Here is a 15,577-nt window from a genome sequence, read left to right as displayed (position 1 = left end):
GAGCTCTTGCATTAAGCGCGCATGAGTCTATTCTTATTTTAGTTGGCATTTGATAACACTTCGTATTCTCATTTTTTTTAATCAACTACTAAGACCATGATCAAAGGGAACTTTGCTGAACTATGCATGCAGTTGAATCGTTGGATCTGAGTTATTTATTAGGTCGATCTCATATTCTTCGATTGTCTTATGTCACTTGTTTCAAATCAAAGACATGTCATAATGACCTTTCGCGTTTTTGTGTGGATAAAGTAACTATTTACTGAAGTTGTGAGAAAAAGACATCCGTAAACGGTAAGTTTACTAAAAAGTAAAGGTTGCCTGCATAAAAATATGGTTCTCTACAAAAAACATACAATCATATATGCGCATGGGAGTCGAGTTAATCAAGATAAATGTCATGTCATAATCTGTTCAAAGTCGTATTCCACCGTTTCAGATGGCCTTCTATTTGTTTGTGTCCACAGTACGACATGAGTGCCAAGGGGGTTACATTCCAAGCTATATTTCTCCTCCTATTCCTAAGTGCTCTGTTGTTCAGGATTTGATTTGATATTATTTGTTATACACTAAACATTTAGAACTATCCACCAAAGCTGGCTGGTCTGCAGTACGCAAACATTTGCACATGAAGCACCAAGTAACTTACTAGTTTGCCTTTTCAGATTTTTTGCTGTTATTATTTCTCATCTTGTCTAAGATGAACTTAATTGTAGCAACATGATCAGTAGTAGCCACAATGATTTATATGGAGAACGATCTCCTCCTTGATTAACCTAGTATAGGACTTCATGGAGAAGAGGCTGCTCTCCTTCACCTTCCATCTCAAGAAGGTGCTGTTCTGATAGGATAATATTCTGTCTATAGAGCAAGTGCCCCATTTGACCTTGTAATTCCTCCATTTCCTAGGTCTCGTAAGTTACTCCTAAACCTTAAATTACATATCCTTTTCCTGTTTTGTTCTTCATAGACCTAGTGAATGATTACCTCTCTCTGGCTCGAGTTATGAAAGTCCACATGTTATTTGAAACTTATCGAGTCACCACAGCACCATTGATGTCTACAGAAACTAATTTTGTGTCCACTACATGCCATGTAAGTGAAGTAACGGCTGAACTCTTCCCGTTTCTTCATGCTGCTTCTCCACAGACCACATGCAGAGAGTGTGGTGACGTTGCTCGTCCTCCATCCCCATTCCCAATAACAAATCTTGCCGCGATTACGGTTCTCTAAAGTGCATGATCTTTATTCTTGGACTTCCATAGCCACTTCCCTAGGATTGTGTTGCTGACCGTCATTAAATCTCATGCGTTAAGCCTTACTCTCCTGATGGGTTAGGTGACCACCTTTCAGTTCACGAAGTGGAATTCCTTGTTCCATCGTTACTGTTTCATAGAAATTCCACTGAACTTTTCCAACTTCTCAGTAACACTTGCCGGTGCACTCATAAATGACAAGTTGTACATCGTGAAGCATGAATGAGTACTCTTGGTCAGCCTCCCTTGCCTCCTTTTTATAGATATATCTTCTATGATCCCTCGAGTCTCTTATCAGCTCTCTAAATCATTGGAATATCTTGCAATTGAACACCTCTGCGGAGCTGCTAGTTTCTCAGTGTTGTGCACCCTTCCTACCGGGACAATCTCATAATTTATATTGATTTCAACCTGATACTATCTGGAACAAAACTAGTACCTTGACTCGGGTAGGATAATTGACGTGTGTCAGATTTGCTTTCATCTCTCTTCTATACTCCCCCCGTCCCAATTTATGTGGCACTGTTTGACTTGGCACAAAGTTTAAGAAAGAAAGTAAGACTTTTGAAATTTGTGGTCTAAAGCACACCTTAGACATTTGTGTGGTTGTAAATCATTTCATTTATTGAAAGCAAAATTTTAAAGTTAAGTTGTTTCTAGTTATAGAAAGGTGACATTCTTTTTGGGACAGACTTAAAGGAAAGTGTACCACATAAATTGGGACAGAGGGAGTACTTGTTTAATATTTCACCTTTTTCTGATTAGGGTTAAATGTTCTAAGATTTTTATATGGTACAGTAGAAATGTAGAATGATCCTTCTAGTTTACTTGGTTCTGTATACGCCCATGATAGTATGTGAAAACTGATTGCTACCAAATTGCTTGAATACACTGAGTGCTAATTTTTTGGGGTGCAGGAAGGAGGAGGCGGAGATAAGATCTTGGAGTCCGGCAAACATTCAGGAGTCACAGGACAGCTGGATAAGTATGTTCTGTAAAGTAGTTAATCTTGAAGTTCTTTTGGCTGTGGTTAGCTTCAACTCTTTTTTGTTGCAGAATTGTTTGGACTAGAAGTATGTGGAGGTTGTACTTTCTTGTTGAGCGTTGTTACAAGCTGCGTGAGCCTGTTCTCCTTGTTGGTGAAACGGGGGGAGGGAAAACTACTGTTTGCCAGCTGCTAAGTATCATTTTGGGTTCGAAATTGCACATTTTGAATTGCCATCAATATACAGAAACATCTGATTTTCTTGGGGTGAGCTTGCTTGCCCTGTTTCTTCTTTGATTGCAAAATTTGAGTTTATTGGTCGTCGTAGATTCTATCATCTGATTTATTGTCACTGTTTATGTATTTCATTTCATTCTTTCTATGTTTATCTTACGACAATGGCTGTTTATTGTGATACCCTTACCAGGGTTTCTATCCTGTACGAGAAAGATCGAGAATTGCTACAGATTTCATGCACCTTTGCGAGAAGTTGATGCATTCCAAGGCCATTGTCAACTATCCTGGAGATACTGTATGTTTATTTCCATCCCATATTCTGGTATGAGAAGAGATTCTTTTCTTTCATTATATAGACACTGATGTTTCTTGTCACATATATGCTCTGCAGATAATTTCTTCAGATATTAATCAAGCTTCTTCCACTCTTCATAAGCTGTCTGTGATTTTAAGTAGTTACAGGCAGTGTCTAGTTTGTCATCCTGATGTAACTAGTCAAGACGTCGACTACATTGGACAATTGAATTTGGACTTAGTTCAACTGCATCAGAAATGGCAGACCATTTTTATGTGGCAAGATGGACCTCTTGTTGAAGCGATGAAGAAAGGAGAGTTATTTCTTGTGGATGAAATCTCTTTAGCTGATGACAGTGTACTTGAAAGACTAAACAGCGTATTGGAGCCAGAAAGGAAACTGGTGGGTAACTTATATGGGTTATACAGATAATGCACATATGATTTACATTTGAATTCGACTGCCATCCAAAATTAAAATGCTAAAGTCAGGTCTTATACTTCATAGGTTGAAATTAGATATTACTGCATTTGTATCAAATCTTGCATCATCTGTCATATTTCTAGGAGGGTCCGGTGCTGTTGTTTTGATGCAGTTTACTATGCTTTTTTTTTTTTTTTTTTTTTTATGTTCTAGACTTGTACATTTTTTATGACAGAGCTAGCTTATGCTACTGGTTTGTTTCGGCCCTGTGTTCCCAGCTTGATTCTCTTGCTTCCTCATCACATCCCACCATTTCTTATCTATCTTGTTAAGTCTGGTCAAGTTTCTTTTGATTATCCGTTTCCTTTTCCTTCAGTGCTAATTTGCTCAGTCATTCTATATCTGGTATTTCTGCAGTCTTTGGCTGAGAAAGGAGGGTCTGATCTCCAGAAAATAACTGCTCATCCCGACTTTTTTCTACTTGCAACAATGAATCCTGGTGGTGATTTTGGCAAGAAGGAGTTGTCTCCTGCTCTTCGCAATAGGTTCACTGAGATATGGGTACCACCTATTAGTGAGTTGGATGAGCTTAAAAGTATTGCTCTAGAGAGGTTTGTAAATGCTAGGTTTTTATTGTCCATCAACTCCTAAAGATGGCTTGCTTCTCATGGCTTGAAATAAATGGTCTTATTTAATTTGACAAACTTCGTTTTGCAGCATTTCAAACGCAAACTTTAGTGTGCTGGTAGATCTTATGATGAAATTTTGGGAGGTATGCAGTTTCCTTATATTATATAATCATATTTTGTCGTAAAGGCTTTGCATGCCTGCATAGCCAGTTCTACTTTTATCCAAGCACCACTCGGGCTTATAGCACGTGAAACTCATCACTACCTCATAAGGGCGTGAGACCATAGCACGTTACACAATGAAATAAGAGGTCTTATTTGGGGTCAGACGTAGTTATTTACTGGCCAACTGTCTGAAGGTCGCATATATTTGTGTCGATTTCCTTTATTCTTGGTACCGAATATGTAACCTCTTTTTGCCAAATTAATTGTCCTGCTTCTTTCTGGGTTTGTCCAAACTATGCTTGTTGCTTGATAGGTAAATTTATTCCGACACGATTCATTACTTCTGGTCTGTCATCAAAAGGTTGTTACCATACCTGCCTTATACTAATAGACGCTCAGCCTTTTCAAAAAGATTATTTCATTTTCACTTTTATACTACTTTGATTGAACTTAAATAACCCTTTAATTCTAATTTTTTTAATTTTACCTTTATAGTTGTATTAAAACAAAAGTAGGCACCTGAATTGAGATGGAAAGAATTTCTGTTATCTTTGTCAAATTAAAAGCAGTCGGAGCGTATTCTTGCTGCCAGTGTTATGTCAACTGACAACATAACCGCTTCAAGCTTAGAAGAGGTAAGCTAGAGCTTATGTCAAATCGTCAAGTCAAGCTGAAGCCCTTTGGTTCTGAGCTGAACCATCTTGTGCTAAATTGCACCTAAAGCTATACTTTGGTTGTGGTCATTGTATTTTTGATGATTCTTTGTCATTAGTTTAGTTAAGTTAGCTTGATTTCTGTTACGGGTGTTACTCAGTTAGCTTGATTTCTGATACGAGTGTTACTCACTTGACACTGTTTGCAAAGGAAATCTAGTATTAACAGATGCAGTATCTCCCCCTTGTCCTTTTTTAGCACCTTTTAATCTTCATGACATTTAGTTTGACATTCTTTTTCTTAAATTCAGTGGTTCAACAATTTACAAACGGGAAGGGCGCTTACCGTGAGAGATCTTCTATCCTGGGTATCCTTTATTAATGTGACAGAGAGAATTCTTCAACCAGAATCTGCGTTCCTACATGGGGCGTTTCTTGTTCTGCTCGACGGCCTAAGTTTGGGTATGTGAACTTGCTAGCTTCTCCACCATTAAAGCTTTCTGTTATTTGGTTTAGCAGTATTTGAAATGTAGGTTTTGCATGTAAGAGTCATGACATCAACCATCTAGTACTTACATCTCATCTGTTGATGCACTGTTATCTCCTCCACTGGTTTTTTATTTGCCTGTGAAAACTTATTGCATATGCATGCTTGGGGGTGGATGCCATTCTTATAAACATGGCTTCTGCGTTACAGTTAACCAATATCAAAAAAAAAACAAAAAACATGCCTTCTGCTCAAGTTATCTTCTTACTATCTTGTTGCTCAATTATATCAGCCCTACCACTAGTTCAATTTCTAGAGATCTTTTCTGTGTATCTTGAGAAAGGATGTGTATTCTTGTATAGGTTACCATGAGCCTTTTACAACGTTGTTCATATGTTCCTGCTGGTTGACAATGTCTGTTCTGCTACCGGGAATTTTGTTTCTCTATTTTGCTCATTCTGTTAGTACTTATTTTACTCAGGTACAAGTATTTCAAGGACAGATGCTTCAGGGTTGCGAGAGAAATGCCTTTCGTTTCTTTTAGAGGGACTAAAGGTCTCATCTTATACTTCTTTACATAATAAACTATTTCCTTTTTTTATCAATCTATTTGAAAGATTTTACAGATTTAAACGTAAAAAACATAGATACAGTTAAACATTATTTTGCAGTCTTGAATGGTGGCTCTTCAAATTCCTGTCATCTCTAGAAAGGTTAAACGGATGAGGGCCTTCTAGAAGTGCTTTCTGTTCTCACAGAAGAGTTAGCTGGGATCCACCTTTTCAATAGGAATGATAGGATTAGTCTATTGTGTCGAAAGCCGCAGAGAAGTGGAGGGGAACAGAGATGATCATAATCTAGTAATTTTCCCAAGTTTGCTGTCCCTTGGGAAATGAAATACTACTACTAGATCATCCTGGTCTTCACATGCTCTTTCGAGGTACTTGTGCTGTTTCTTGTGACATTTCTTTCGTAACAAGTATTGCCTTTCCCCATTGTAGGAGCTCAATCTAAGTTTTGATTGCTCAAATATTTCCATGCTGGTGTCTTATGGTTGGGCTGATCCTGGAAGGTCTGCTGTTATAGGGTGCACTGATACAATGCAATGTGACAATCGCTTTGGGATTCCTCCCTTCTATATTGAGAAAGGTATGGTGTACTGGGTATGATCTAAACATTATCATGAGAAGTTCGGATGCTGATAGGAAAATAACATAAAAAGAAATCACTGCTCTACTGCTTTTAGTCACTTGGGTGGAGACGGTGTTATGATTTGTTAGTACTGTACGAGGAAATAGCTATATTGAACAAAGGGCTCTAAATTCCAGAGAAAACTTTATTAGTTTTTTAATGATTGTAACTTATTATAGCTACTAGCACTTGCTTCTTCCGTGCTCCACCCACTTTTTTCACGTCAAAGTCTTGTCAGAGTAAGGCTTAAGATACTCCAGATGCATTCTGGACATTCTGAAAAAAATGGGCTGAAGTAGTGATCTCTCAAGAGATGCCAATTCCTGACTAATTTTAGTTCCTGCAAGGTTTTTCCACTCAGATGTGTGGCAAAACCTTGTACCTCACTATTTATTCATTTTGGATTGTCTTTGTGTGTTTTCGGGCTGACAGTTAAAGGTGGAGACAAACACTTACGCGTTGCTTCCTTTTTAACTTTGTTACGCTTAAATCTTGCTAGGTGGCGATTGTTTTGCGGGTGAAAAATTCGAGTTTCTAGCACCAACGACCCGCAGGAATGCATTGAGAGTGCTACGTGCCATGCAGCTTGCAAAACCTGGTACACTTTATTGAATAAGGGAATTGTTGTTCCCTTTTGTTTATGTATAATATATACGCATGCCATATTTGCTGCCACTCTGAAACTCATTCCAAGAAATCCACTGGCCTTTGAAGTTCTCTGACTTTGTAATTTCACTCTCTCTAGTTCTGTTGGAAGGGAGCCCTGGCGTTGGAAAAACAAGTCTAATTGTAGCCCTTGGCAAATTTTCCGGGCACACAGTAGTACGGATCAATTTATCAGAGCAGGTCAATAAATCTATTGGGTTCCCACCTCCGATTTTTAGTAGTTCTCTTTTTTTTTTTTTAAAAAAAAATGTTGAAGTATCTCTTGGGTAATTATGTATTTTTACTGTATTTGGACATTGACATACACAGACAGACATCATGGACTTGTTTGGGTCAGATTTGCCTGTTGAGGGTGATGAAGGAATGCAATTTGCATGGTCTGATGGAATTCTTTTACAGGTGTGTTTATATGCCTTCAGTAGAATGGCTTGCTTACTCAAATCAAAATAATCTGCGTAAATTGCTGTATTTCCAGGCTCTAAAGCAGGGATCATGGGTGCTTTTGGATGAACTGAATCTTGCTTCACAGTCTGTCTTGGAGGTCGAAATCTACACTTTACCTTCATAATGTGTTAACTATGCAACAAGTTTAGTTTCTTTTCAGTTGGTATCTTATTCTCTTGACTCCCTCAGATAGTTAACCAGGTTTTTTATTTTACAATGAAAATAGGGGTTAAATGCTATTTTGGACCATCGGGCTGAGGTTTTCATTCCTGAGTTAGGTCGCACTTTCAAATGCCCACCATCTTTCAGAGTTTTTGCTTGTCAAAATCCTTCAAATCAGGGTGGGGGACGGAAAGGTCTTCCGAAGTCCTTCCTCAACAGATTTATGAAGGTCTGCCTCGCCACTGTTTAAAATTGTCTGCAGTACATAAGTTAATGAATGAGTTACTAGTAACTATCTTATGCTTCCTGGTTTCAGGTTTATGTCGATGAGCTAGTTGAGGATGATTATCTTGCTATTTCTAGTTCGCTCTATCCAACAATTTCACGTTCTCTTCTCTCTAAGCTGGTTTTATTTAATAAGAGATTACATGAAGATATAATGTTGCTTCACAAATTCGCTCAAGAAGGATCCCCTTGGGAGTTCAATCTTCGAGATGTAATTCGTTCCTGTGAAATCATAAAAGGTTTGTTTTCTTGTTCTTGATAGCCAATTCTCATTTCAGTCACACTCACACAGGATTGACCTCAAATACATGAATCTCGCTTTACAGGTGCCCCCAGTATATCAGAATCTGATTGCTTTCTGAATCCTGTTTATGTTCAAAGAATGCGCACAGCTGGTGATAGAGTGGAGGTCTTAAAGCTTTATGAAGAGATATTCAAAATGAAGCCCAGCATAAACCCTCATCCTCGGATTCAGCTGAATCGCAAGTATTTGATTGTTGGGAATGTTTCTATTGAGCGAAATTGTTACCTGTCACCTGGATTGTCCAATAGCGAGCTTAAAATTTTGCCTGGCTTCCGCAATAGCTTGGAAGCTGTAACACAGTGTGTTAAGAACCAGTGGCTATGCATATTAGTTGGACCTGCATCCTCTGGTAAAACTTCATTGATACGGTTACTTGCTCAACTGACAGGAAACATACTTAATGAATTGAATCTTTCCTCTGCAACTGATATTTCTGAGCTCCTTGGAAGCTTTGAGCAACACAATGCTGTTCGAAAATACCGTCTTGCCATTGCTCGGGTTGAGTCCTTTATAAATGAATATTGTGGTCTGCAGCTGGAATCTTCATGCAAGGAATTTATGAGGAGAAAACAGCTGTTTATTCTGTGGCTGTCCTTCTTATCAAGCATCAAGCATGACCCTCCAACAAGTTCTTGCTCTTCGTATGTTGATACTTGGAGGACAAAGTATATTGAGTCTGCTTCTACGTTGGTTAACATTATTGAACATCTGAAGTTGGTGGTTGAGGAAACATCATTGCCTTTGTCTTGGTCGATGAATGACTTGGATACAATTCTTGCAATGGTTAAGAAATTTGAAGTAGTTCACTCAAAAAGGACACATTCCTCAAAGTTTGAGTGGGTAACTGGCATGCTTGTAAAGGCTATAGAAAATGGAGAGTGGATAGTATTAGATAATGCAAATCTCTGCAACCCAACGGTTCGTACTCTCTCTCCCATGTCTTCTGTTCTTCTTTTTAACTTTTCTTTCCTTTTTTTTTTGGCAATCTCTATGGCGTGTAAAAATATTTATGCTTAAGTTGCTGCTTCTTGTTTCCAATAGTTATTTGGGGCCTCCTCTTGATTTGTGCAGGTTCTTGATAGGATAAACTCTTTAGTTGAACAATCTGGATCCATCACTATTAATGAATGTGGAACAGTGGAAGGAAAGCCAGTAATTCTTCAACCCCACCCTCAGTTCCGGATGTTTCTAACAGTGAACCCTTTAAATGGTGAAGTTTCACGTGCAATGAGAAATAGAGGGGTTGAAATTTTCATGATGGAGCCTGATTGGTTGTTTGATGACAAATGCACTGCAATTGAAATCGAGCTTGAGAATGCAAAGAGATTTATTACCCTTTCTGGGGTACCTTCTGGTAAGTTGGTTGATTTTATGGCCAATGCCCACATGAATGCAAAGGTTGAAGGTGCACTGCTCAAAATTAGGATCACACTTCTTGAACTTGCACGCTGGGTGCAGTTATTTCAGCAGCTTCTTACAAATGGCAACCAGTTCTCATGGAGCCTGCAAACAAGTTGGGAGCATACCTATGTTTCTTTATTTGGTGTTGACCGAGGGAAGAGTATTGTTGATCAAGCGGGAGTTCCTATTTCTCTAATACCAAAGTTTCAGGACCTTAACTCCTCTCAGGCTGGCTTGTTATCTTTACCAGGGGGATGGCCAGCACCCTTGAAATTGAGGGACTATCTATTGTATTCAAAAGAAACTTGTATAAGGCAAAATTGCATGTACCTCGAGTTCCTGGGAGCGCAGACTGCCTGTTATTCAACTTCTGCTGCATTACACAATGCACTGCCTCCAACTTCTGTGGTTAGCTCACTCGTGATGGACACAAGGCTCTTGCATGCCCTGATGTTTCCTAAAGATTCAAGCTGTCAAGCTGCTGTCTGTGGCGGTTCAAAAGAACTTAACTTTGATTTAGCCAGGGAAATGTTGTTGTATGCTGCAAATTGGGCATTTGAACAGGCTACGGAAAGTGATTACAAGCTTTATCTTCTTTGGTTTTCCCATGTTGGTTCTCTGTTACAGCAACATTCTTCATTCTTTAGTTTTTATGCCTCTATTCTGGCAAAGGAATTGGAACATCCAATATGGAATCAGATTTTTGGTTGTCGCCGTGAGATTGTCTCTCATACTTTGATCAATATGGATTCTTGTCCGATACCTTTACTTTCATTAGAAGTGGTTGATTTAATACCAGCTGACAATGTGTTGAAATCCTTCAGTGGAGTACTTGTGAACGCCATTAAGAGTGTTAGATTACTGAGGCTTAGCCATCTGCAATGGAGCACCGAGATAGGTTACAAATACAGTAGTGAAACAGAGCTCTTTAAACCTGTTTTGAGATCTCTTCAGGAGTTGGAGAAGAAAGTGCTTGAAATGTTTGTCCAGTCACCTTCTTTTGATGTGCTGTTCCAGTTGTATAGTAACCTCCTTGAACATCACACTATACTATGGACAGGCATTATTACTTCTCAAAACGAGTGCTTGCTAATTTCTTGGAGATCTTTGATGAAGGAAGTTTCAAAATTGTTGGAGTTTTTCCCAAAAGAAGTAGAGATGTTTCAGGTAAGTTGTCTTGGTTTAGCTTGTCACTTTTTGCCCTCTTTGCTATGCCTAATTCTTAATTTATTTGCTTCTTTGTTCTCCTTTTGTTTTATGACAATGAATTTTCACTCTGTTTCAACTTCTACTTATGTAGAGAGATGTAACGAATTTGGATAAGTTCTCAGAAAAATGGCCTTCACAGTCGCAAAAGTCCTTGTTGTGGGTCCATGGTGGTCATCCGTATCTGCCTCCTTCTGCTGAATTATATGAGAAATTGTGTCAGCTACTAAGCTTTTGTGAACGACTTTGGCCGGGAAAGAGAGAGATCTGCGAGCTAGGTAGTTTTTCTTTGATCATTTGGCTACACTTTCTGTTCTACTTTCGAGTTCTATGTCTGACTCAAATACTTTTGTAGCAACGGATGATGTAATTATTGAAGCGGCTCCATATTCTAATCTAGAACTACGGTTCCTCGCCATGCAAGGTACACTTCTTATGATTTGATACTGTTGCTATCTCCTGTGACCTGGTCGCATTTCATTGCCTCACATTTTATAATGGTAACATTTCATTGCCTCACATTTGTGCTGTGCACAAGGGCGAGAAGTGGGTTTTCACTATTTCAATTGATTGTTCTTGTCAAAGTTTCTTGTCTTATTTTGTTTTGGTAATACATTCATGAATCGGTTAGTGAAGTAACAAGATAAGGATCTAGTGGTGGTGTGGTTGGTTGGTTAGTTATATATAGTTGTGGCTCATAGCGGTTAGTAATTTGGCTTGATTTTAGGTTAGCAGAAAGCTTTTAAAGGATTCTGCTGTGTATTTTAAGCCTCAATATTTTTGTTGTAGACCTACAATAAATAAATAAATGTGTCTCTGTCTATTTTTTTAAGCTTTTAAATCACATTTCAACATGACAACAACATACCAAGTGACACATTTCAACATTGTAGTAAACAAATTCTTGGAATCAATGTAGACTTAGCTAAAGATAGGGCATAATGGTAGAAAATCCTTTTAGATGATATCTTCTAGTTGGGAATAGGTTTTAGTCATATTAGAGAACATCTGTTGTTATCATTATTTATATATATTTAACTTGTTTTTCACTTTTATTTTTATTTAGTATTTAAATCTAGAAGTGAGTATTCATATACCGACCCCAACTTGTTTGGGACTGAGGTGCAGTATATCAAGGTAGACTGGGTTCTGAGGTTCAAATCTCATTGCCACCCGTTGCAAAAGAATTTTCACGCGCTTGGCGCAAGAAAAAAGATTCAAGCCCGCATGTGAGCGGTTGTGTTGAGAGCTACAATAAACAAATAATGTGATGACCTCTTCTAAAATTGATTTATGTGTCATCAAATATTTGTTATGTCTGGTGTTTTAATCTCTCCTTGCAAACTTTAGATCATAATATACACTTGGTGATAGGATGTTTTACTCGTGCTGGATCTTTATCTGACTAAATATGATTCTTGTTAAGGTGTCTGTATGTCATCTTATGTCATGGCAAAAGTTGATGAAAATGGTGTCAGACCTGTTGAGCAGTTGGAGGAGATGTACCAGGTTTGTTTTTTTAACCATTTCCTTGTCTTCATGTTCATTGTGTGGATTATTTAGTATTATGGTAAGTGTATTCATTTCTTATGCAGATGCTTTCCAGAAGGTTTGATTTTGAAAAAGAGAAGCTGGAAGAGAATTTGAGGAGCATTAAGCAAGCCCCAAGAACATCCATTCTACCTGCTTGTTGTGTCTTTTTACCTGACATGTTCTGTCGAAGGTCTAGCTTTGATTGTTGGCTAGAGACTCTACCCATAGTTGATGATGCCAGTTTTTTCCTTGATACAAGTCTACTTCAGCAACTTTCCATAATCGCTTTAGCTGATGGGCAGGAACAATACAAAGTAAGATTTTCTCTTCAATGTGCTGCTCTAACTACCCTGATATACATTCATGTGGTTCACCCTGTAATATGGTATTGTCTTGTCCAATGAAACAGGGTTTAACTGCCTTGGCTGGCCTTATTGAGTCTGCAATGACTTTTTCTTTAAACTTCTCGTCAAGGCCTCCAACTGACTTTTCACCTCACCAAAAAATTTTGTGGACCTTAGATGCTTGGGAATCTATCTATAGAGGTCAGTAAAATCTTTGTAAATTGATCATTACTTTATTATAATATCTACCTACATAATTCCTTTTCTCTGTTTCAAACAGTGAGTGAGCAGATATCCAGTTTTGTTCTTGAGATGTGGTATATATGGCATTTATCTTTGTGGGCATTGTTGCCATCTGTTGCTGAGGTAAACAGTTTGATGCCTATATACTGCATATAGTTTTACATCTTCCAGTATAACATCTGTATTTATGTTGTTCCGGTCCTGCAGAACCCCTCATGGCATAAATGTGATGATATCCTACCTGATGAGCTGTTTAAGCCTTCAAAAATGACAGCAATTCAGAAAATCCTGTAAGTTGATTATTTGTTAGATTTGTGGGCGGCAATTCGGCTTGGCTGCGCCATATTTTTGTACCAGTAGCTAACTACGTGCTGAATGTAGTACACATGAGAGATACATATATAGAGTGGAGAAAGAATGAGAATTGAGAAAGAGATATATGTGTGTTTGTGTGTGTATATATATAGCGCGAGGAGACGGTGTTGCTGTTTATTTTTCAGTATGGTATTTTGACAAGTTTCATGTATCTTGGATCTGATGTCTTATATTTCTGTGTGCTACAGTTTCTCATGGTACTGCAAACACTAAAACAGACCGAACTCCAGATTCTTTAAAACAAAAATTTAAGTTTTATTGATGAAATCAGCACTAAGCTGGTGTTATAGATTTCATCCAGATAAAGCAGAAACCAAAAGATAATCCCCTTCCAACTGTGCAGGGATCTAAGAAAGTCTACCAAGGTTCAACATCATATACCAGTTCTCTATTAAACCAATAAATGATCTGCAGTCAGCTTTTATTTTAAAAAACATACTATAGTATCTTTTTGCCTTCAAACGCCTTCTGTTTCTTTCGTTCCATGAAGTCCACCAAGTTGCATTTGGGATAGTATGCCAGGTATTCTTCATCTTCTTACTTAGGCCCTTCCTGTTCCTCCAGCAGATAAACTCGTGTTTAGTCTTGGCATTCATTACCCATGATAGTCCCAGAAAGTTGAAAACTAGCCAGCATAGTTGTGATCTAATGCTGCACTGCAAAATAGGTGGCTGATACACTAGGTGATCCGCTTCCATGGCCATGAAGAAATAGATCTGCTTATGGCCTTGTAGCATGATATATAGTGAAGTCACTTGCATACCAGAAAAGTTGATCCACACCTCCTCCATCTCCCAGCATTGAATTGTCTTCTGAAACATATTTTCCACCTGTTCCTTCTCTGTTGTGTGCCACAGTTAAGTTTGATTCTTGTGCCATGTTGAACGAAATTGGAATTGCATCTTTGATTCTAAGTGGTGTACCTATTGTCTTGCCAAGAAGATGTCTCCTTCCATTGCCAATCTTGTATCCAATGTTCTGAAGAAAATTAACCACAGTGATCTGATCTGTTTGTGATTGTGGGCATTGCTTGGGCCAATCTAGTGAATTCTCAGTCCATAAGGTCCACCCACGGCCCAATCTTGTGCAGCACTTATTCATTAACCCAAATTTCCCTTTAACCACTGTCCATCATAGAGAATTTCATCCTGTTTAAACCCTTCATAATCATTTCATTAAAAGAATTGTGTTGTACTTGCCACAAAAAGTCTCTTCTCACTTTGGGAATTCTATTCCGTACCTCATTGGCTCTGGGAAGAGGTACATTACAAATGTTGGTATCGAGTCTGGGACACTTTTTCCGAGTAATAGATGAGCTTCCAGTTTGTCAATATTTTTCGCATCTTTCTATTACCTCTGGGAAAATTGTTACTGGCTTTTATCTTGCCTCTAGTTTAGGAAGCCCCAGCTACACTGTAGGGAAGTTTTCTGTCTGCATCCCAACAGCTGAATCCTCCATGCCTGCATCCTCGTCGCAGCAAAGCCTGTCTCTCTGAGTCTAGTAAAAATGAAACTTTCACAGGTCCGATAGGAGCTCATCAAACTGAACATGTAGATAAAGTCTTGTGCTTGATAGGTTCATTTCAGTGCTTTTTCTTTGAGTGTGCTTTACCACACCCCTTTGAGCTTCATTTACTAGAGTAGTGTGCTTTTCTCCCAGTTATATGCAATACTGAGACTACTTTTTGAGATAAAGGTAACTAATGTTATTAATGATCAAAACTCAACTTCCAAAGTGAAATTGAGCTGTTGAACATTACAGACTCCAAAAGTATAAGAGTTATCCTGTCCAGAAATCTACTGGCTCAAACATTGCCAATTAAATCTGCTAGTTGTCCTACATCCCCCCACATATTCTGTTTACACCAAAAAAAGAATAAACTAAGACAATTCATCCTAATATTCTGGAGGGGATTGCTAGTGTCTTGAGTTCCTTTCCTTCCAAATTGCCCACCAGTCGTCCTGACTATTTCTTCTACCCGCATTCCTCCAGCTGCACAGAAGCTCCATAGTGGAACTAGGCACAGCCCAATTTATCCCCAATATACAGAAGTACATTTGCCACGGATTTGTAGTTGTCTTACACTGTAGGAAAAGGTGCTCATTAGTTTCACTTTACATATAATGAAACATCTTGAACAAATCTGAAGACCTCTTGTCTGTAACTTATTTTGAGTAAGGCATGCTTTCCTGACAACCAACCGCACAAAACAAGATACATATACTGGAATATTGACTCTCCAAATAAGCTTCCAGGGCCAAATCACATTTTGGTGACTTCTGCGATTACATA

General features: G+C 38.4%; 1 protein-coding gene across 2 annotated transcripts in view; it reads left to right on the top strand.

Moving 5' to 3' along the window:
• The window catches only part of LOC132627417 (midasin), a 50,509-nt gene that overhangs the window by 16,302 nt on the left and 18,630 nt on the right, over positions 1 to 15,577 (top strand). For both annotated transcript variants that reach the window (XM_060342760.1, XM_060342759.1), the window contains exons 18-41: positions 2,174 to 2,241; positions 2,313 to 2,508; positions 2,669 to 2,773; positions 2,870 to 3,175; positions 3,614 to 3,807; positions 3,914 to 3,968; positions 4,955 to 5,105; positions 5,612 to 5,685; positions 6,132 to 6,279; positions 6,821 to 6,919; positions 7,067 to 7,167; positions 7,297 to 7,386; positions 7,463 to 7,528; positions 7,658 to 7,822; positions 7,910 to 8,117; positions 8,205 to 9,100; positions 9,254 to 10,750; positions 10,884 to 11,067; positions 11,145 to 11,213; positions 12,216 to 12,298; positions 12,385 to 12,636; positions 12,732 to 12,867; positions 12,947 to 13,032; positions 13,117 to 13,199. In XM_060342760.1, coding sequence (XP_060198743.1) covers positions 2,174 to 2,241; positions 2,313 to 2,508; positions 2,669 to 2,773; positions 2,870 to 3,175; positions 3,614 to 3,807; positions 3,914 to 3,968; positions 4,955 to 5,105; positions 5,612 to 5,685; positions 6,132 to 6,279; positions 6,821 to 6,919; positions 7,067 to 7,167; positions 7,297 to 7,386; positions 7,463 to 7,528; positions 7,658 to 7,822; positions 7,910 to 8,117; positions 8,205 to 9,100; positions 9,254 to 10,750; positions 10,884 to 11,067; positions 11,145 to 11,213; positions 12,216 to 12,298; positions 12,385 to 12,636; positions 12,732 to 12,867; positions 12,947 to 13,032; positions 13,117 to 13,199 — 5,312 coding nt within the window. The remainder of the gene's footprint in view (positions 1 to 2,173; positions 2,242 to 2,312; positions 2,509 to 2,668; positions 2,774 to 2,869; positions 3,176 to 3,613; positions 3,808 to 3,913; positions 3,969 to 4,954; positions 5,106 to 5,611; positions 5,686 to 6,131; positions 6,280 to 6,820; positions 6,920 to 7,066; positions 7,168 to 7,296; positions 7,387 to 7,462; positions 7,529 to 7,657; positions 7,823 to 7,909; positions 8,118 to 8,204; positions 9,101 to 9,253; positions 10,751 to 10,883; positions 11,068 to 11,144; positions 11,214 to 12,215; positions 12,299 to 12,384; positions 12,637 to 12,731; positions 12,868 to 12,946; positions 13,033 to 13,116; positions 13,200 to 15,577) is intronic.

Source organism: Lycium barbarum, chromosome 2, assembly GCF_019175385.1.
Source record: "Lycium barbarum isolate Lr01 chromosome 2, ASM1917538v2, whole genome shotgun sequence".
Lineage (NCBI taxonomy): Eukaryota > Viridiplantae > Streptophyta > Magnoliopsida > Solanales > Solanaceae > Lycium > Lycium barbarum.
This window is presented reverse-complemented; position numbering and strand designations above follow the sequence as displayed.